Genomic DNA, 22,636 nt, shown 5'->3' with positions numbered 1-22,636 from the left:
AGCCTTAGAAAAATGGTGGAGTCTCCCCACCACTGCCTGACCCCAGAGCATGGTTCCCTCCACAGTTGAGGCCAGCCCAGCTGGGCCCCATCACTATGGCATGCTCTGCCTGCCTGGGCCGCACTGCTCTCTGGGTGAACCAGAAAGCCAAGCAGCCCTGCTGTGGCTGCACTGCACACCGCTGAAAAGAGGGTGCTGTGGGGACCCAGCTGGGTCAGGCACTTGGCAGCTGCTTGGCTGGACCTGCGCTCCAGGACTAACTGGAGCCAGGGACGGGCCAGGGATGGGCCAGAGATGGGCGTGGAGGCTCATGGCCCAATTCACCCCCCTGAAAGGATGGCAGTGGTTGTGAGGATACAATGGGGGAGAGTGGACCGCGGACCCTGTGTGGGCAGACTTAAGGCTCCTTCAAGTGACTTTGTGTTTGTTTGTTTGTTGTCAGAGCCTTGAGAACTACCAGCATGAAACAGTGATTTGGGGAAGCAGAGTCAGTCACAAAATGGCGGCTTAGGGAAGCGGAACCAGTCCCAACATGGCAGCTTGTGGTAACACGTACATCAGCAGAATAAGGGATTTTAACATCAAAACCCCTGAATGCCTGGAGAATTTTGTTGCTGGACAGGAGGGGACCAAGAGAGGCTGTTTTGTGGGGGGAGACATTGGAGAGAAATTAATGGGAGAGAAAAACAACCGAAGAAAGAGAGGTTACAAATGGTACAGCTAAATTCCCAGTCAGCCAGCCAAACAGATTGACAAGCCTGGGAGATTCCACTAACTACAGAGCTACGAATGCCACCTGCACTTGGTGGATGTGTGGAAGGATATACATGCAAAAAACCCAAATCTGGTCATCCACTGTGGGAGGCAGAATATTAGACCTTTTCTGGATCCAGCAAGGCTTTAATTGTGCACATATGAAAGGTAGACAGACGTGTTCCCAGACGTAGAAGGCAAAAAGCATCTTAAGGACTCAAGTGGGGAGCTTATGAAGAAGAAAGATCTCTTTGTATCTTAAAGATGTTGGGACTGAAAAGACTTTTGGATTATATCTTTGCCATGTGTGTGTTTGTATGTTATTTGCTGTGTCACACCCTGGTGCCGTTAGTAAGACAATTAGTGTAACAGTGCCCTGGCTCCAGCTGTCTGCCAAATGTTGAATTGCATTGCAAATTAACCTGAGTTTATCACTCACCATTAACTCTTCAAAGGCAACAGTGGAACCTGACTTCCAGCAACCCCTTGGAAATGCTGTCTAGAAAGACCGGTTTTGCACAAACTGGCGGCTGATGTTGTTTCTTATGGACAATATATCAGGGACAAAAGATTGTCTGATTCTGTCTTAGCCACCACCATGTCCAAACTTAATAATAAATATGAAAGCCACATCATCCATTGCAGCTGCAAATGAATTTTGTTTAATTTCAGGTGACTCGAATATTTACATCTGTTTTACTTGGAAAAGCTTTCAGTATAAAGAAAAAAAATAATGCATGTGGAAACAGGTGTATCTGAACTAAGCTGGATGTCTATATCAGATAAAGAGAGGGAAAGTAACCGCTCTCTTATCTAGGTCATTGAACCATCATACTCATGAAAAAGAATGAGTTGTGAAGGCAAAATCAGTAATGAGGAAGTGGGTCAGAAGACTTATGGTCACTTAAGGCTCACAGAATACGTATGCCTTAGACCAAAAAAACCCCCAAAGACATAAAGGGTATTATTCGGGGTGTTGGACCCAGACACAAGACATAGGCAGTTCCAGAGGGGGAAACCACCTTTCCGACAATTGTGTCACCCTCGTGGCCACCCACTGCTTGACCCCTTTTGTTCCTCTGAGGGAAAGTGCTTTTCAGGTTCTTGGCCCCCCAAAATGCGCTTTGCTCCTTCTGTGTCCCCCACAATATTTTATTCTTGTATGGCCACTGGCACAGGGATAGCTTAAACTGGAAACCTGCTCAACAGGACTTTTTAAAGGGAAATTTAGACCTGCACAATGGTATGTGAATATCATTTGTACACATAGCATGTTCTGCTACAGCACACAGCCGTGCACTTTCCATGTCTGTGCACATGTATTTTGTTGCCTGGATTCACATTCCCTGACATTTAGAAGCCTTCATAAGAGTGGGAGAACAATCCTCAGAATGGACAATTTGACAGCACTATTGCAAAAGAGTGTATTTCTTGCTGCAGACGCTGTGGGGAGTAGCAGTAGAGTTTGTGGGAAGTGTCTTTGGCAGGGGGAGGGAAAGTGGGCAGGCTCTATTAGGGTCTGGGTTCTAGAGAAGTTGAACTATTTACTTTTCTAATTGTTATCAGATACTTTTTACATCATCTAACATAGTACAACTTGCTATGGTGCTCAAGTTCCTATAACTTGCGCGTAACTTGAGTTTGGGAACGGCACAAATGTACTTTTAGAACTGCACATTTTCTTTGGGAACCACATGTTTTGTGTCTGGTTGCCCATTTTAAAAAGCCCTGCAGTTCAGCAACTTCTCCGATTTCCCTTCCCCTCCATTAACATTGCTCTCGGGCCAATTTGTTTGTTTGCTTTCCAAGTTTGTATGTTGTTTGAAGCGGTGTACAATCAAAACTGAAGTTTGTACAGAATACTGTTCTATCCTAAGCTACTGGCTGGAAACAGGGATATCAAACATCTCTCACCAGTGGTTAAGCAGCTCCACTGACTTCAGGTTTATATCTGGACACAATTAAAAGTGTTCACTTCTGTCGCTACACAGTTTGGGACCTGGGTATCTGACCTGCCTGCATGTTAATATTATCCCCTGAAGCCCACTAGGCTTAACTGCCAAAGGCCTTTGGCAAAATAGTAATATCTCAAGACACGGCCTAAAAGGCAGTGGTGTCACTTGCAGAGGGAGAGATGTTGGGTTTTGTCTTGGTACCACAACTGAGATGGATGACTTTCGGATATCCATCAAACAGATCTCTTTGGGTAAGAAAAAAAGCCTATGGCTTTCTATGACAGCATCTGGATCGTGAGTGAGTCAGAAATGTGTGCAGGACCTTTAAAAAGCTTGCACTTTACCCACATCTGGAAAGACCCTAAGATCTAACTAGATACAATGCATGTATAGTAATATTTAATTTATATACTCCTTTTCTGACCACTTTGTGGCATTCAAAGTACCCCACAAGATTCAAAAGAATTCATCAATAAAACCAGCCAAATATAGTTGGTTTAATATCAAAGACTAGTTTCCCAGAGGCCAAGAGGATTAGACATGGTGAGTCTCCCTAGTTCTAGAGACGTGATATTAAGGGCCTGATGATGGAACCATCAATCTAGCCTCCGACATACAAGGCAAATGGACGAAGGCCTCACTTGAAGATCTCCATGTGCAAGGAGTTCATGCAGATGGCATTTCCAAAGCTATGTGGGTCCTAAGCCACCTAGGACCTAAAAAGCAGTACCTGCTTTAATTGTGCTGGGAACTTAATGACGCATTAAGTTATCTTATTTGTAACTCTGTGTTCACTTTTGGCATTGATTCTCTGCATGGTCCAGAGCAACTTCCTTAACTGATCTCTTGACTTCACAGTGTCTCAAGTGTGTGAGCACAAATCGCCACACTGACATTCAGTGAGACTGAACACTAAATGTTACTGACTTCCATAAAACCTTTGCCAGGCGACGAACTAGAACGTGAGGAGTCAGAATGACTAGACTGAGTTCCGAGTTCTTCTAAAACTGGCTCGGTGATGATGTGCATTAATGAAGAATCCCCATGCCTCAGCCTCTCCTCTGCAAAATGGGAACAATAACAATTTGCTTCATAGTGTAAAGTATGGGGTCACCTGTTTTGGTACAATTAATAGCAAGTTGGGCTTGGGTGTGTGAGAGGTCTGAGTGGAGGTGAGAGATCAGAGCTTGGGTGTGAGAGAGATCTGAGTTTCAGCTGCTTGTTCCCCCTGCTTTTGCTTTAACACCCTGTAGATACCATCTTTGACCGGAGACCCTAAGATCCATAGATCTTCCTGCAATGAGATGCACAAGTCTCTTTTCTCTTTATTAGTGCTTAATGCATCCTACAGGTGAGCCATGGCACTAAATTAGATTCCATACCCGAGACCTGTTGAGCCCTGGCTCAATGAAGACACTAGCAGGGCAGCCGGAAGCACTAGGTCGTCCACCCTGTCTATGCAGTCTCAAGGTTGTTAGGGAAGTTTGCAAATGGCAACTTTAGGAGGATTGTATTCCCCCACCCCGGGGGTGGGGTGGGGGGCAAAAAAAGGCACTGCAAAAAGGTGTACTGCAGAAAGGGAGCACATGCTTTGAAATGTATTGCGCAAGTAAGCCAAAGCAAGCAAGGGTGCCGCAGAGTGTCAGGAATCATGAGCAAAATGCACCAATAGGGAACGATACGGGTGGCAGCAATGTGGGACCCCAACAGCTTGTCTCTAATTGTAGTGTATCTGGAGCTTCAAATAATTACAGTGAACTACCGTGGAGGAATTTGTTAATCAGTTACCAGACCATGGACTGCATGATGCCAAACACTAGTTTCTTTGGATGACATTTATGCATCTGCTTGTATTTGTCTAGGAAACAGAGGACTAATTACTGAGTTTAATTCAATCCCATTCAAGCGAATGTGGAAAAGCTATAGGATTACGCGGTGACCAATACTTTAGACACCATCCAGCAAGTTACGTGATTTAAAGTCCTATTGATTTCGATCGGAGAGTTCTGAGAACATGTATAATGAAGGGTGCAATCTTGTGCAATACTTATTGGGAAGTAAGCGCCCTGATGCTTTTTCTTATGGACCAACACAGCACCTTGGGCATTTTGAACACAGCGAGGCATACCACTGAGCAGTGGTGGCCGATGAGGGCGGTGGTGAGAGGTACCTTTAAAAAGTGTTTACCAGCAGTACTGCATGGTGTTGCTGACTACACAAATGACCTCTGTGCATGCACAGAGGCCAGGTGAGTGCAGGAGCTGTGCCGCTGCTGCACGGGATGCCAGGCAGGGCACCACTGCTCACGGCGGCTTGCAGGTGCCGGCAGTACCACCAGTAATCACTTTTAGCAATAGCAATAGCAATAGCAATAGCACTTACATTTATATACCGCTTTATAGCCGGAGCTCTCTAAGCGGTTTACAATGATTTTAGCATATTGCCCCCAACATTCTGGGTACTCATTTTACCGACCTCGGAAGGATGGAAGGCTGAGTCAACCTTGAGCCCCTGGTCAGGATCGAACTTGTAACCTTCTGGTTACAGGGCGGCAGTTTTACCACTGCGCCACCTGGGGCTTTTGAAAGGTACCACCTCTTGCCGCCCCTGCCCCCCATCTCTGCCCATATTGGCCATCACTGCTCCTGAGAAAGTGTGCATTGGACTGGACTGTGTGTCACCACACAGGTGGTTTCAGACAGGAATACAGGAAGTTGCCTTACGCCGAGTCAGGTCATTGGTCCATCTAGCTCAGTACTGTCTACACAGACTGGCAGCAGCTTCTTCAAGGCAGGACTAAGTCGCCTCTCAGCCCTACCTTGGAGATGCCAAGGAGGGAACTTGGAATCTTCTACATCAAGCCTGCTCAACTTCAGCCCTCCTGCAGATGTTGGCCTACAACTCCCATAATCCCTGGCTATTGGCCACTGTTGCTGGGGATTATGGGAGTTGTAGTCCAAAAACAGTTGGGGGGCCAAAGTTGTGCAGGCCTGTTCTACATGCAAGCATGCAGGCACTCTTCCCAGAGTGGCCCCATCCCCTAAGTGGAATATCTTTAGTGCTCACACATAATGGGGCTGTTCTCACGATCAGTGAGAATTGCTGCAAGGTGGTCTGTGGGGAGGGTGGGTTACACTTACCCTCCCTGCAGATGATTGTGCTTGCTTCCCTGGGTGGGCGGATCGCCCGCCCAGATGACCAGAGGCTGCTCCCTGCAGCTCTGAGGGTCGGGGTGCCGGGACACACTGCTGCGTGTCTCCCCACCCACTGAAGCTCCAATAATGCACCACACAAGTGTGCGGTACATTATTGGGATCCCCCCTCCCCGCCCCCGGCAAGTGTGTCAGCCCTGGCCAAGCTTAAAATCCATAGAGGAGGCTGAGATGTTATTGCATTTCTGTATTTTGCACCATCCAGAGACAGGGAGGTGGCACAGGAAAAGTCCCTGCCTAGTAGTCTACATACAGAGCTGGTCTTGTGATAGCAAACGTGAATTGTCCACTTTGCTAAGCAGGGTCCAACCTGGTTTGCATTTGAATGGGAGACTGAGGCTATTCAGGTGTGTGTGCAAAACCAGGCTAAAGGAGCACAGCCTGGTTTTGCACGCGTGTGTGAGCTGCCAGGATCGGGCCCAATCCTGGTGGCTACATGGCGGCAAACCTGCCTAGCAAGAGTTCCCTTAAATGAGGTTAAGGGACCCCTTGCTCCCTTAACCTCATTTTAAAGGGAGGCTACTTAGGCGGGTTTGCTGCCATGTAGCCGCCAGGATTTGGCCCGGTCCTGGTGGTTCACACACACGTGCAAAACCAGGCTGGGCTCCTTTAGCCTGGTTTTGCACACACACCTGAATAGCCTCAGTCTCCCATTCAAATGCAAACCAGGTTGGACCCTGCTTAGCAAAGCGGACAATTCACGTTTGCTATCACAAGACCAGCTCTGTATGTAGACTACTAGGCAGGGACTTTTCCTGTGCCACCTCCCTGTCTCTGGATGGTGCAAAATACAGAAATGCAATAACATCTCAGCCTCCTCTATGGATTCTAAGCTTGACTATATACATTCTGCTCGCACCGTTCAGCGTTCAGCACACTGCTGCCCAGAATAACCGCACAGTGTTCTGTGGCCACCGTTTGGGGACCATCTATATCTCTGTAATATATTACTTCCATTATTATGGAATCCCTCTCTTCTCTGTTTTTTCCCCTCTGTGCCTCCCCAGACTTCAAGAATTAAAGAGGAAAAAATAGCTTTCAGAAACCCGATGCCTTCTTTGCGCAATACAATCGCTGGTGTTTTTTTTGTTGTTTTTTTTTAAATAAAAAAGCGACAGGGTGTCTAGACGCCCACGTGATAAGAGGGGGGTGCCTGGGCAGGGCAGCGCCGCTGCGCAGTCTGGAAGCCACTGAGGCAGGCAGGCAAGGCAAGGCGGAGGAGGAGGAGGCGGTGGAAGAGGAGGAGGAGGAGGAGGACGGGGGAGGAGACGGAGACAGAGACGGAGGTTGGCTCGGGCTGGCCGGCTGGCTGGAGAGGAGGGATCAGAGGCGAGAGCAGCCCGGAGCCCCCCGGAGACAGGCGGCAGAGAGGCACTGGGGCTCTGATAGGCGATCTCCTCCTCTTTGCAAAAGCTCGCCCTCCCTGATGTTCCGGCACCCTTTTCCACCAGAAGGGAAAAAAACTTGACATCACAAAGCTGCAAGGAAGACCCGTCCCCCCGCGCCGCGTTTCCCGTGCGAAGCAAGGAAGAAAGAAGGTGGAGAGAAAGCCAGCGAGCCAACAAGCGAGAAGCCGCCTCTCCTTCTGCGCTGCGAAAGGAAGAAGGGAGCGGAAAAAGGAAGGGAGGGAAGACTGGAGCCAAGGCGCAAGGAGCTGCTGGGTGGATCCCCCCCTCCCTTTCGTGTGCGTGCGTGCGTGTGTGTGTGTGTGTGAGTGCCGGGAGGCGATGCACAAGCTGGGAAAGGAGGAGGGCGAACGGCACAGACAGCCGCCGGAGGAAAGAGCTGAGAACTGAGCTCGAGAGGCCGAGGAGCTGGCGACAATTTCAGCTCCTGTCATTCCAGGATCATCCTCAGTGACTTCCCGCTGGTTCTTTTTCCCCTCCTCCCTCCGCTTTCCTTCTCTCCTACCCCCCCCCCCCCGCGTCAAGGCGGTGGGTGGAGAGATTGCGAGGGAAGAACTTTTGTCTGGCATTTAAAAACTCTCGGAAAGGGAAACAAACAAGCAAGCCAGGCATCCAGAAGGAGAGGAGATCAAAGCGTTTTGGGAAGGGCAGGCGCCTCTTGGAACCAACCGGATCAAGGTGCTGGTGTGTGTTCACAGATAGGTTTGTCCATTCAGGTCTTTGCTAAGAAGCAGCCGCAAACACACACACAAACCTATCAGGACAAGGGCTTTTTCAAGGGGATATTTGGATGCATTTCTATGATTACTGTGGATTTTTTGTTTGCTTAATCACAGATTTTTATTTTTTTCCTGCAAACGTCCAGATTCAAATTCTTCTTGTCAAAATTTATTTTTTGTCTCGGCTTCCTGATCCCACCAGGTTGCATTTTTCTCTCCCCTCCCAACGTCTCTTGGCTGGATTTAGGATCTGCTTTGATTAGTGGGGACTGCAATCCTGTGCGCACCCTTACTTGGGGAGTAAGCCCTATTGAACGCAACCAGTAACCGTGCTGTAAGGATCTAAGTCTTGAGCGGCGTCGCATTTTTTAGGGGAGGGGTGAAGACAGACCCCAACCACCACACACCGCCTGAAAGTTTGGTTCTGTTTTAACCATCCCTGAAGAAGACATTTCCACATCCAGTTGCTGCGTTTGGGGAGGGGGTGGGAAAAGGGCATCCTTTCTCTTCCATTTTTGGGGGCTACTTCCCCTCACTCTTTTCCTCCATTTTTTTCTAATTAGTCAAAACTACCCCCAGTCCCTACACGCTTCCTTTAAATGAACTGTAGAGATTTTTCTTTTACTCCTCTGTGGATCTAGACGGTTGTTCTTGTGTGTGTGTTTGTTTCAAGTGGGAGAAAGGGAAGAAAGACGAGAGGGGAATCCAGCCCAAGCCTTTCCCGAGACTGGCGTATGCTTCAGCTGGCTTTGGCTGTTTCTCCACCACCTCCTCCACTCCCAGCAACAGCAGCAACCCGGCCGCCGCCACCGGGCTCCCTCCTCTGCTCCCACTTCATCCCCATCATTTCAGGCTGCTTATACTGGCTGCCTGGACTCGGATCCCGGATTCTTCATGAGTTGCGGACGACATGCCCGTTTTTTAGCCGGGAAACCTTCTTCTCGTCCCGCATGTTCAGGACCAAACGATCGCTGCTCGTCCGAAGACTCTGGCGGAGCCGTGCGCCCGGCGGGGAGGAGGAAGGCGGCGAACTTGGAGAAGGACCAGCGGACAGCCGGGCGCATGGGGCTGGAGACGGCGGCGGCGGCGGCGGAGGAAGTCGGGGTTGCTGCATGGGCAAGTCGGGGAAAATCGCCAAGGCACACATCGGATCGGAGGCTGAACTGAAAGCGTTGACCCACTCGGTGCTGAAGAGGCTGAAGGAGAAGCACTTGGAGGGCCTTTTGCAAGCTGTGGAGTCCCGGGGCGGCACTCGGACCTCCTGCCTCCTGTTGCCCACCAAGGTGGACTCCAAACTGGGCCAGCATTGGTACTCCCTTCCTCTGCTGCTGTGTAAAGTCTTTCGGTGGCCCGATCTCAGGCATTGCTCGGAAGTCAAGAGGTTATGTTGCTGTGAATCCTATGGGAAAACTCACCCGGACGTGGTCTGCTGCAACCCTTACCACCTCAGCCGGCTCTGTGAACTAGGTAAGCGCGGCCATCCCGCGGGGTTTCCTCCCGAAAGCCCCACAGAGGAGGAGGAGGAAGGGGGCATGCATTGCACTCGCAGCGGCGTGTTGGCGCGCGCATGTTTTGTTTTGCACGGCCCGGAGGAACGGAGGCGCGAGGCTTGCTGGACGCCCGCGCCAGGCCTTGCAAGTCTTTCCGACTGCAGCCAGGTTCTTCTTTGTAGTAGTGCTGCGTACCGGGCGGGGGGGGGGGGCGAGAACTGCCTCGCCTTAGGGGACTCGTAGCCCCCCACTGGGAACCTTCGGCTCTAGAAGGGACCCGGTTGGAATATGCAGAGATCATATCTGGCACCCTTGTCAAATGGGCTCTCAGAAGCGCTTTGAAGTTCAAGTTTCGATGTACCATCAAAGCCCCGTATGTCTGTATACTTCTCTTAAGCCAAAACAAAAACAAAATTCCAAGGAGAGTTTTAATTTAGGCTTTAAATAGCTCGGAGGCAACTTTTACAAGAGGAGAGAGAATAGTGTTGGGTTGCCTCTCTGGGCTGTTTGTGTTTTCGTTCTTGTGGATCTCCAGTAAAAGGGCAGGTGGGTGATGGTTGGGCAGTAAATCAAGCATGCAACTTAATGACAGAATGCTTTTCTGCAAGTAAATAAAAAATAAAATCCCGTTGTTTGTAGGTGCCAGAATCCTACAGTAAACATTCTTCAAATGACTGTAGGTGTTTGCTCAGCGTAGATTTAATACTATTATGCAAAAAAAAAAAAAAAAACAACCCAAAACAAAACAAAAAACAAAAACCCAACACCCCTCTGCTGCATAGGGCAGGACAGGGGGAAAAGTGTTTGAAAAACCCATTCTCGGATCTTCTACTTTAATACACAAAAAATCTCCAGCCAGGCTGAAGTTTGCAAAAGCAATCCAGCCTTGGGCTGGCTCCTCGTTCGCAATATCCCCCCCCCCAGCCCTCCTCCACCTCCATATAATATAAAAGAGAACACATAATTTCCAGGCACCAGTTTGTAATCTTGCTTCCTCTCCTCCTCCGGGCAAACCAGACTTTTGGTTTCCAAATTAGGAGGGGGAGAGAGAAAGAACTATAGCCCAGCATGCTTCAACTCATCAGTGCAAAAGATTTTATTTTTTTCTAAAAGTTCAAAGTTTGTATAGGAGTGGAAATAACTGCTTGGCTATCTTTTAAACCATGCTAGTGGTGACACCCCTCCCGTCTAAAAAGCTCCATGCTGTCCTTACTTCCACCCTCCCTTTCTGAAAACATTGTAATGTGCTGGCCAACTTTGCAAAGTTTGGTGTATAGAAAACCGTCCCCTGTGCAAACTACTTTGGGGGGGTGGGGTGGGGGCTTAGATGGGAGGAAAATGTGAGTCTGAATTGTGTGCCTGTCTTTCTCCCCCCCCCCCCCCCCCCCGCCGCCGCTCCCCCTCCCCAGGCTTTCTGCGAAATGTTAAATGTGCATGCAGCTAGCCTAGCTGGGATTATCAAGGAGCCGGGATCAGTTGGTGATTTCCAGAGCTGAAGTGTTTCAGCCCAGCCAAGGAGGCCCCGCTCGAGACAGCCAGAGGAGCAGATAGCACAAGAGACTGGCGCCAGCCGGCCCCCTTTGTTTATCTGACAGTAAAATATCAAGGCAATCACCGCCTCGCTTGCCCTGCCTCCAACCCCCAGAGCTAAGACAAACAGTTTTGCTACAAGAATGCCACTGTTATCATAAGTTCCTATCTTCTTCTGTTTTCTTTTTTCCCCCTTTCCTCTCTCGCTTCTCATGGCCCTGCTTTTATTTTCTCTGTACTTTTCTAATTTCAGAGTCTCCTCCTCCTCCCTACTCCAGATACCCAATGGATTTTCTCAAACCAACTGGTAAGTACTGTAGACTGTTTTTAAACAAACCGAAATTTGGGGAAAGAACCCTGAACTTTCCTGGGAAATAATTATTCTCTCCAGTACTCTCCCTTATTCTTTTGTGGTTTTATATTATATTACATTATATTTATTATTATTATTATTATTATTATTATTAATAATAATAACAACCAATTTCACTTGTTTGCTTTGGATTTTCAGTTCTGTTTGTTGCCAGTGTTGGTAGCACCTCCTACACATGTACTTGTGAGCAAGTTGTGTTATATTAAGATGAGTTAGATTTGCTCCCTAATCAGTGCAAACTATGAGATCTTTAGCCCTTTTTCTTCCAAACTTTACAAGATGTTGTACAGGTATTGCTTTTTCTGCCTTCCTGAAAGCTTTTTAACTTGGAAGAAAGTTTCATGTAATGACTTCTAGTATTTAGGATTGAAATGTAAGTGTCTTTGTTTAAATACAAAACCAGAGGTTGCACATGAAACAGGACATTCTCACTAGCAGCCTGTTCCTGAGTGGGTTTACTCGGAAGTAAATCCAACTTAATTCAGTGAGACAGACTCACAAATTAAATGTATATAGGATTGCAGCCCAGATAATCCAATCTCTTCCTTTAGAAAACAAAATGCATTTCTTTTAAAATGTAGATAGACAGTAAAGTATATGGCTTTGCCATATATCAACCAAAAGTCTGGTCTGTAATGTTAGGAGGAGCTCCAGGAAGAGTTCAAGGAAGACTGGAAAATTATTTATTGATAATAGAATGAGTAAATAACAACTAATGTGGTTTCCTGAAACATCTTATTTGTTTTCTTACTTTTTTATGTTTAAAAAAAACACCCATCTGTAATTGGGCACAAATAGAGTAAAAAAATATATGAAGGGGGCACACAGATGTTTTTAGCACAGCTCTCTCTGCATGCTTGTTGCTTGTAATTGAGTGGCAGGCTGCCAGGGCAGAAGCCCATTCGAGGCTGGCACCAAGCTCTGTTGCGGTTGTCTGCATAAACTTTTGGCTGGCAGCAGGCTCACCCTGTGTTAGATAAATAGGGCTGGCATTGTGGAAGAGAGGAGGGGGGGGTGTTAGTGAAAATCGGAAATGTGGATGAAATCGAGGGGAAGGGAAATGGAATTCCACAAGCCACTTCATATCTCTCCTGAAGATTAATGGACTAAAATACAGATTGTAGAGCAGTTGTCTTTATTGATTACATCCTGATGTCAGGCAAAAGCAATAAGTTGGTGTGGTTTAAAATCAGATTTGTTTGTAAAGCTGCAGCTTCAGCTGTTGTCTCCCCACAACAGAAAAACTAGTTTTATTGTTTAGTTTACTAGATCTGGTTAGTTTGTCAAGTTTAAACAGTGTTCATCTAAAGATCTGAAGGATAACAATTTCTTTTTCCAAAGGTTCACAGAGTCTTTGATACTACTCTAGACGCCAAAAATTATTGGGAGTAGTGCCTTATTGTTTTGCTTGTGAACTTTTGCAAAGCACCAAGTATACTGATGGACTTTTATTAAAAAATCAAATCAAAATAATTTATTAAAGTGCTTTTAAGAAACTGAATTGCAGGTATAGGCTCTTTGAGATTGTTATCCTTGTTTGTAACTTAATATGTGGCCCAGGTGTTTATATCTTTCTTAGAGGTACTTGAGACCTTAATGACCATTGGTTTTAAAAAGGACCGTTTCTCCACTGTAAATAAAGGTAAAGGTAAAATGTGATGTCAAGCCGGTGTTGACTCCTGGTGACCACAGAGCCCTGTGGTTGTCTTTGGTAGAATACAGGAGGGGTTTACCATTGCCTCCTCCCGTGCAGTGTGAGATAATGCCTTTCAGCATCTTCCTGTACTGCTGCTGCCTGATATAGGTGTTTCCCATCATCTGGGAAACATACCAGCAGGGATTCGAACCGGCAACCTCTGGCTTGCTAATCAAGTTATTTCCCAGCTGTGCCATTAGGTGGCTTTCTCCACTGTAGGACATGTGAATAATACAGGTTTATGCAATGTGTAAACAGGCCAAGCTGTTCCTAAATGCATGAATTGCAAAGGGTGAAATACACTCTGCATTAGATGTGTTTACTGAGAATAACAACATAGTAACCTAAACTCTTTGTAACATACTATTTATGATTCGCTTTAGTAGTCTTCAGAGTCAACTGAAAAGAGTTTTTTTCTGATAGATATCCACCTATCCAAGTGTGTGCTAGTCAGTTCCTAACATTGTCGTACTCGCCATAAGGGCTCTCCATTTGTTGCTGAACTACAACTCCCATCATCCCCAGCTGAAATAAATTATGGCTGGGAGTTCTACTTCAGCAACACTTGGAGAGCTGTATGTTGCCTGCCCCTGCTGTAGTGTGACCAAGGAACGCATCCCAGGATGGGACTGTGTAGATAGGGTCCGGCTTGATTCTTGAGATTGAGGTCACAGAGCAAATAGCAGGTTTAACTCTCACCCCATTGATGTTCTCAAGGGTACGTCTTTACTTTCTCCCATGAAAGTGAATGGGTGCCATCAGTTCTTAAGGAGGAAAGTAGGTCCATTGTGCTTGGGGACAAGGTTGCAGTTGGGAGAAAACTGGCCTGTTCTCCGGCACTGAATGGTCCAGACTTGCTCATAGGGATGGAGGTCTTGCTCATAGGGATCTCCCTTGAAGCACACATGCTCACACTCACACTGCATAGTTATGTACTGCATAAGGCTGCATAGTGTGCTCTAATAGATGGCAATGGATTTGAACATTGGATTTGGTGGAGGTTTTCAAGCTGAGTTTGGATGACCATCTGTCAGGATCCTGTATTGAACAGGAGAACAGGAGTCCACCAGTATTGCTACCAGCTCTAAAATTATATGATCTGGGATTATATCACTTTTCATCAAGCAGCCTTGAGCAAGTAACTGTCTGTCAACCTCAGTTTCCCGTTTGTAGAATAAGAAATCCAATGCACCTTCCACATTAAAATGTGCAAAATACATGATGATGAAGAAGGTACCTTTGGAATTCTGTACTTCTATCTTCTGCATGTTTACACCAAAGTAAGCCCTACTGAATTCAGTCACGCCTGCTCTCAAAGAAGCATGGGTAAGATGCCTTGGGCTGCAGTCTCAAACACACCCACTTGGAAAAATGTTTTACTCAAACTTAATTCCAAGTAAAGGTAGTTAGGATTGGGCTGTAATTTTTTTAAAAATGTATTGTATATTACCCGTTACTTCTGTTGCACAGACCCAAGGGAATTTGGAAAGAGTGGTGAATATAGCTGGCAGTATCAGAACTGTTGGAAATAATACTTAGGGGGCTGCTATTTGGTTTCTGGTAAAGATGCTAGGATAAATCTATTAGCAGGAGTTTAAACATCCAGCCTGTTGTTGCCAGGACCCCATTCTCAGTTAGTGGAGTGATATATTTATTCATTAGCAAGTGTTGACATAAGGTAGCAAAACTGTGTGTAAACAGAAAAAGCCACAGAACTCCAATATGCCCTTTTGAAAGGAAAAGTTCTCTGTATTGGCCAATGGGAAGTGATTAATGGAGACAGTCGGAAATCTAAAGAAAAGAAAAGAAAGCTGGGTTTCTCACCCCAAAGCCTCCCTCCTCTCCTTAAAGTCCATTTGGCAGTTGAACTCTGAATACTGTAGCAAGTGGTGAATGGAGAGAGACAAAAATACCCCATAAGTCTGTCATTGCAGGTGGTTATTACAACCTCTGACTCCTATTTAACTTCCTGTTTAATCAAGGCCATTGTGAGGGGAGAGAGAGGGAGAGAAAACATTCAGTGTCTCTGTATCATTTGTCTGTTCTGCTATAGATAGTGTTCTGCTGTGAACTTAAGTTTTTCCACATTCCTAACTCTTCAATTGTGTTGTTGCTAAGTATTGTTTGCTTGAGACTCAGCAGATGAGAGTCCTGGTGTGAATTAAAATTTCAAGCCTTCTTGGACATGAAATTTGGGTCCTCTTAGTTTGGTATAGAAATAGGCAAGTTTTGGAGTCAAGCAGTAATCTTTATCAGGCCAAATAGGAAGGTAGCTATTTCCCATCTGCATATAGAGCAGTATTACTAAATAAAAGTGCCAATTGTTGCACCAATAGATAGCCATCTAATAGCAAATAGTTCCTAATTTTCTCTGGGATTAGCAACAGTGCTTAATGGTATGGTTTGCTGGTTCATGCTTTAGCATTAAGTTTTTAAAAAGAGAGCTTTGAGCTTGATGCAGAAATAGCCTTGAAGCTGTATTTTGGAAACTTGCAAGCAAGAAGGCATGAGAACCCCAGATCCATTAATGTTTCAAAGGATGTGACCTGTAAGCCTATTGCATTAGTATTCCTTTCACACTGGGGGTTAACAATTCCAAAATAATTAAGAATGAGAAATTGGGCGGGTTCACACATAGAACTTACTTGGAAAGAACATGTAGAACCTGCTTGCAAAGTTGATAACTGACTTGTCTATGACTGTCTGAACCCATGCCAAGGCAGGAGCCTGAGGTTGCCTTGGGGCCTCAAATTGAGATGTGTAAGCAAGATTTGAAGTTGGCTTGTCAAACCAAGTCCTGCCACTGAGGTGCATGTTATGTCCGAATCAACCATCTTCATGAACCTCTGGTTTGTTCCAGGCAAACCAACCACCTCTGCCCTCAGAACTGATGGCTGCAAGGCAGGCTGGGATAGCATCCAGGGCCTTGCTGGAAAGCCCAGCCAGGGGGCATATATTTAACTCAACTCGGCTACTTCCAACAAACCATGATGCGTGATTGTCTGCAGTGCCAGCTTCAGGTTCCCTCCATCTCTCGGGTTCCACATTACGTTGAACCCACCCAATGGCTCCCTGTTGCAAAAAGGCTCACAATCTAAATATGAGCATTGCAGAATACCTATATGTCCACCCAGCTGTGGCTTAGCATCCATGATGTGCAAATGGTATGCAAGCTACCTCTAGTCCTTGGTGTAAGGTTGGTGATGCTTTGTGTTTTATCTTCTCTATAATAAAGGAGATGTTTGACAGATTTGTTTGCCCCTGCCACCATGCTGCAGGTAGTCTGGCTCCACCTTGGCCCCACCTGTTAAGTGGCAAAGTCAGAGCCCTTCATGTTTCATTAGGCAAGGGAATAAGCAAAACCACTGCAGCATCAGGGTGTGAGAAGCTGGATTTCACTCTGTTGTACAATCTGTTAAATGAAGCGTTCACAGATCTGTCTCCTTGTTTGTAAGGTGTTTATAGCTCAGGATGTTGAACAAGGGTGGCTGATTTTGGTGTCTGTGAGGAGCAACACATATGATTACACTGATGGCAGTGTAATATAAGTAACCATGACTTCTAACTTGGGGGAAATTCTTGAGTACCAGTAAGGGATGTCCAGCCATTAAATGTGGAGCATTTCGGAAAAATCTCCAGTGGATATTAATGAGTAGCAAGCAGTGTCTCGAATGGTGAATGTGGACCATAGTTTATGCTGGCCATAATTATTAAATTATTGTCAATAGTAACAAAAATATTAAAACACATTTAAGTTTAATCTATCCATAGCCATGAGTTTAAACCCATCACTTTTGGGTTTGGGAGTTAAAAAAAAAAGTTGGACTTGGCTTTGGCCACATTTGGCCACATGGACTTTGCTTCATTGACATAGGATTTAACCATGGCATCTAGACTAGATAATTCAGAGGTAGAATTGCTTAGTAAAATCTTTATATTTGTCTCAGGCGGCCCTGTTTCTGTTCTGTGTTACTTGCGAAGGGGATAAAGAGAAACCCTCCCTCTCCTCAGTGTCCGTCACAAAGTCTGGTAGCTTTGTCAAGCATCTGTTGCCTGGCTCCTAAATGTTTGGCCTGGCTCCTAGATCCAAAGAAAATTTGTCAAGGCCTGGCCTAAAGGAATTTTAGCCCTGCACCTGAAAGGTCTGTTGGACTTTGGGGTTTGTGTTAATAGCATGTAAGAGATGTGACTCCTGTAGCTGAGGTGAATTGGATTTGTTCTTGCAAAAGACAGCTCCTGATGGAAGCCTCCCAAAGTTTCTATAAAGAGAAATTAAAGAACCTCAGATCAACTCAATCAGATATGCAGATGTGTACTGTTAGGCCAGTTTTGCAGAGAGGTTGTGTGCGGCAAAGCAGTGAATCAGCAAAGCTAGGCATAAATTTCAAGAGAATACACGTGTTAATTCCTGTTTCATGGCATAGGGTTTTTTTCAGGGAAGGAGGTGTTGGTGCAGTGCGTCCCAGATCTTAAAATATTTTCAATATGTTTTCCTGCATGTGCACAAGGCACAGTGGCTCAGATGCCAAAATGTGATGACTTCTTCATAGGTTCTTTTCTCACTTATCCTTTACGTTCCCTTGAATTCTTGACCCTGCCAACTCCTAGACCCCTGTCCTGACCTCTAGATCTTTCTCCTGCTTTAACTTTGAAATCCTCTTCCTTCATTTTGTCTCTAAAGAGTCCCGTGTAGCAATGTTATCTTTGGTCCTGGAAGGGGTATCTCAGTTATCTGTTATTGCTGCATGACCCACAGTTCTACATCAGGGGTGACTAAACCACCAATCATGAAGTATCAAGGGGGGTAACAAAGCTGGACCTTTATGCTGCTCTTAGCTACAGGTAAAAGGTAAAGTGTGCCGTCAAGTCGATGTCGACTCCTGGCGACCACAGAGCCCTGTGGTTGTCTTTGGGTAGAATACAGGAGGGGTTTACCATTGCCATATCCCACACAGTATGAGATGATGCCTTTCTGCATCTTCCTATACTGCTGCTGCCTGATATAGGTGTTTCCCATAGTCTGGGAAACATACCAGCGGGGATTCGAACCGGCAACCTCTGGCTTGCTAATCAAGTCATTCCCCCTGGCTTATGAAATGGACATCCAGTGGGTGTTACGTTTCAGTATGGGGTTTGAAACCTTCAGCATGTGGGAGCCACCATCATATTCCTTAACTCATTTTTATATACTTGATATTTAACCATAATACATGATACTTCATTTATACCACTAAGGTTGTAAAGCTGTGTCTGGCCTATACCACTTCAGACTGCAGATGGGGGCTCATCTGATTAAATATCCTTTCATACGGGGGGTGGGAAATCTGTACATAGAAAACTAGGAGCCGGGTCTCACGAAATGAGACCCGGTTTAGAAACGTGAGCGGGGAGAGAGGGCTAAGCCCGCTCTCCCCGCACACGAGCAGGGAGGGAGCCCTGGGCCGCTGGATTGGCTGCCCACATGATTGCTGGCTCCATCACGGAGCCGGTGGGGGCTGGGGAGCTTGGGGGCTGCGTGGCCCCCGGAAGCTCCAGTATGCCTGCGCGAGCGTGAAGGGCATACAGGGGAGACCACTGGAGCCAGGAGGTGGCTTTTCGCCTCCCCTCCAGGGGTCTACTCGTGAGTAGCCGTGGCTCCTCACGATCAGATAGCCCGGGTATGCGCAAACTCGGGCTAAGGGGAGGGCTACAGAAGCGGGTGACCCGCTTGTAAAGCACCGGGCTCACCTGTGAGCTCGGTGGTTTACACAATCAGCAAAAATTGGGCTATGCTCTCCTAGCCCGGTTTTTGCTGATCGTGAGAATAGCCCCTAGGTGTTCTTGCCTAGCCTTCTTGCTGATATGACATTCCTTTCAATTGATTCCTTTTTGGGCAAGGAATGCTTTGTATGGAGGACAACTCCATCATGTGAGTGCCCCTCCCTGCAAAGTGGTTTACCACCTTAGGGGGTGCTAAGCCCTTGGCAAGGGGCAGTTGTGGGGAACATGAAGGAATTGCTAAAGTTAAGCTTAGGTAAGATACAAAGCATAAGTATCTAGTTAAAGCAAGTTTTAATTGAGGAAAAAAAGCTGTTTCCTTAGAACTCAAAAAGCACTGTACATTCAGAAAGTGTATAGTATACAGTATTTTACAAGTAACTCAATTTCCTGTCTGCCCCATTGTTTTCAGTTTGATTAAGTATATCCTGTTAAACTGTATATTCCTGTTCAGGGTTATACTTGACTCTAAAATGAGATTATACAGTTTTGTGTGCACACATACATGTGCTCTTTCCCTGTCTTTTGAGGAGTAAGTTATTGAAAAATGGCCTGTAGAGGTGGGTGGAAAGGGGATGGCTTTCAAAGTCAGTGGGTATGTCTGTGTCCATGTTTGTATTGTTGTGCCACATGGTGCATGTCCAGAGTTTGTATAGCCAAAGGCAGCATTGACAACTTGCCAGCAGTCTAGGTTGGGCATATAGGCTGGTAGCCTCTCTTGTCTTTCCTTTCTTTCTGGACGTGAGAGTTAGATTTTTGTTTATGAATCTGGTTTCAGTATATCCCAGGTCCTGAACTAACATCGACAGTATGAGAATTGGTGTATTCTGGTACTTCTGACTTCCACATGTTTTTGATGTGACTGAGCTTTGGTTTTATTTATTTTATTATTTATTTAGCAAAGTTATATAGCACCCCAGACGCAAGTCTCTTATTTTGGTTCCAAAGAACTTGAAAAAAGTCTTTCCCAAACACTTAAACCTTATTACTATCCATTATTATTCATTATTAATATTATTTTCACATGACATAACATGTCATTTTTAAATATGTCTAGCTAGAGTTTATGAGTTCACAAGCTACAGAAGTTGTCATTTTGTGTTTCCTGTTATGGGTGTTAGGTAGTGAGACTAAGAAAGGCTCATGCTCAACATTTTCGTAAACCTCAGACTGGTGAAAAAAAGGTGAGATCACATCAGAGAAGTCACACAGTTAAAGTGTTTGGGCCACAGTCACTGTTAGAGAAAAATGACTGTTTATTAACATCTGTGTCATGTTATCCAACTCACATGGGCTGGATTTGAGCTGTAAAGCAATTTTATGAACCTGTGCATTGTAGATTTTTTCTTTTTCCTCAGTTTGGTACTTTAGTTTCAAATTGGAAGTATGGAAGAAGCTTCCTGGAAGAAAGTGGTATGGTGTGGAGGAGCCATGAGCCATTTGGTTATTTATATTATCATCCTGGATTGATGGTGTTCATTGCATACCTTCCCCTTGTGAAAAATGTGAATATGCTCTGGTTTTGAGATTTTTATTATGTAAAAATTATAGTCAACTATGTGTATTTGGTCTACAGGAATTGGTTTTTTGGTGGGGTTTTTTTTGGAGGAACTTATTCTCCTTTTTCATTCTGATCCTAAGATTTTGCTGAACCTGCATATTAAAACTCAGGGCAATATATATAAATTAACCTCATGGATCATAAGAATTACACATATTTACCTGAATCCAAGACTAGGGTTATTTTGCAAGTTATTTGATGTTAGAAATGTGGGGGGTGGAATCTTAAATTCAGAATCCTCTTCCTTTTTGGTCAATACAGGTTTAACTTCTAATTTAACCTGCAGTTTTTAAGCGGGTTGTCTTAGGTTCAGAGCTGTCTTCTATTTGGGTAAATATGGTATGTGTTTATATAGCACTTTTACATACTGTACATTAGCTTGGTTCAGATGTCCTAGCCAAACCAAGGTTTTGCTTTCAGAAACGTGCTGCAGACTTGTGTGTTTCCTTCCTTTTGTGCATGCTAATTACCTCCTTTTCTGCATGGTTCATGAAGATCATACTTTGGCACCAAACTGGGCCAAAGTATGTCAAGGGGCTTGAAGACTTTAAATTGTGGCATAAATTTCAATCTGTGGTTTCTAATTTGGGCAAACTGATTTGCAAGACCCATAGTATGCCAGGTTCAGTGATCCAAACAAATTATTATTACAATGAACCAGGAGGTAAAGCACATTATGGCTTTCCAAGCACATAGGGTGATTAGAATCAATCTTTGGGGAAGTACATAGGAAGCTGCCTTGTACCGAGTCAGACCATTGGTCCATCTAGCTCAGTATTGTCAGCACTGACTGGCCGCAGCTTCTCCAAGGTTTCAGGAAGGAATCTTCCCCAGCACTACCTGGAGATGCTGCCAGGGATTGAACCTGGGACCTTCTACATACAAAGCAGATGCTCTAATACTGAGCTACAGCCCCATCCCCAAAGCAGTTTAGAACATAAGAAGAACAGCCCTGCTGGATCAGGCCCATGGCCCATCTAGTCCAGCATCCTGTTTCGCACAGTGGCCCACCAGATGCCGCTGGGGAGCCCACAGGCAGGAGTTGAGGGCATGCCCTCTCTTCTGCTGTTACTCCCCTGCAGCTGGTACTCAGAGGCATCCTGCCTTGGAGGCTGGAGGTGGCCCACAGCCCCCCGACTAGTAGCCGATGATCCAAACCCCTCTTAAAGCCATGCAGGTTGTTGGCTGTCACCACATCCTGTGGCAGAGGATTCTACAAGTGGATTATGTGTTGTGTGAAAAAGTACTTCTGTTTGTTGGTCCTAAATTTCCTGGCAATCAATTTCATGTGATGACACCTGGTTCTAGTGTTATGTGAAAGGGAGAAGGATTTCTCTCTGTCCACTTTCTCCACGCCATGCATGATTTTATAGACCTCTATCAGTTTATCCAGGCATTAAAAAAAACAACCCTGGTTTTTTGTGTATTGCTTTACAGCAGTATCAGCAGTAGAAGCAGAGAACTTTAGAACTGCTCATGTATGGACCCATAAAGTGGCTGGGGCATACTAAAATGTTGGCAGTACTAGGGGAAAATGTGGAAAGATTCTATTGAAATAATACACAATTGGAAGCAATTTTTTAATACAGGAATGTCTTTGGCAAACTGCCCCCCCCCCCGCTTTAGTTTCGCATTGTGTACTCACTGCCTCAAATCCAGGCAATAGAATAGCATTGAAAACTCCTTTTTGATCTTGATCTACAGCTTAGGCATGGCAAGTTTGTTTTCAGTAACCAGTGACTAGCAAGAAAACAAAACCAGCCCAACAAAAGAAGCGGAGAGAGGAGAGGAGAGAAGATTCCAGCCAGTCTGTAATCTTGTGCTCATTGACTAATGTGATTAAGTGACAGAGTGGAGCCTAGACATGGGTGATGAGTTAGGGTGGATGTATCATGAAGAATTGCACTGTCTCTGTGCAGACAATTAGTAATAACTTCCTGCTAAACACAGTGGAATGTGCTTCGTTTGGCTGGAGACATTGTTTGCAGTGAGCTTAAAAAAAAAAGGGGGGGGGGGGCGTCATGCATATTTCTTAATTCATTTCCCTTTTCTGTTACAGCAAGTTGTCCAGACTCTGTGCCTTCCTCCACTGAGACAGGGGGAACTAATTACCTGGCCCCTGGGGGGCTTTCAGGTAAGAAACAGGATTTCATATGTACCCATACTGTTGAACATCTTAAAAAA

General features: G+C 45.6%; 1 protein-coding gene and 1 non-coding gene across 3 annotated transcripts in view; one reads left to right on the top strand and one right to left on the bottom strand.

The window, feature by feature from the left end:
- The first annotated feature begins 7,127 nt into the window (after positions 1–7,127).
- The window catches only part of SMAD7 (SMAD family member 7), a 57,834-nt gene continuing 42,325 nt past the window's right edge, over positions 7,128–22,636 (top strand). The window contains exons 1-3 of one of the 2 annotated variants that reach the window (XM_053300102.1): positions 7,128–9,512; positions 11,319–11,372; positions 22,512–22,586. In XM_053300102.1, coding sequence (XP_053156077.1) covers positions 8,780–9,512; positions 11,319–11,372; positions 22,512–22,586 — 862 coding nt within the window. In that variant the 5' untranslated portion in view covers positions 7,128–8,779. The remainder of the gene's footprint in view (positions 9,513–11,318; positions 11,373–22,511; positions 22,587–22,636) is intronic. The other variant, XM_053300103.1, reaches the window with a different exon arrangement.
- TRNAT-UGU (transfer RNA threonine (anticodon UGU)) lies at positions 21,297–21,368 on the bottom strand. The gene has a single exon. It is a non-coding gene; the product is annotated as a tRNA-Thr (tRNA).

Source organism: Hemicordylus capensis, chromosome 2 (genome assembly GCF_027244095.1).
Source record: "Hemicordylus capensis ecotype Gifberg chromosome 2, rHemCap1.1.pri, whole genome shotgun sequence".
Classification (NCBI taxonomy): domain Eukaryota; kingdom Metazoa; phylum Chordata; class Lepidosauria; order Squamata; family Cordylidae; genus Hemicordylus; species Hemicordylus capensis.
The sequence above is the reverse complement of the archived record's forward strand: the minus strand, read 5'-3'. Positions and strand labels throughout refer to the sequence as shown.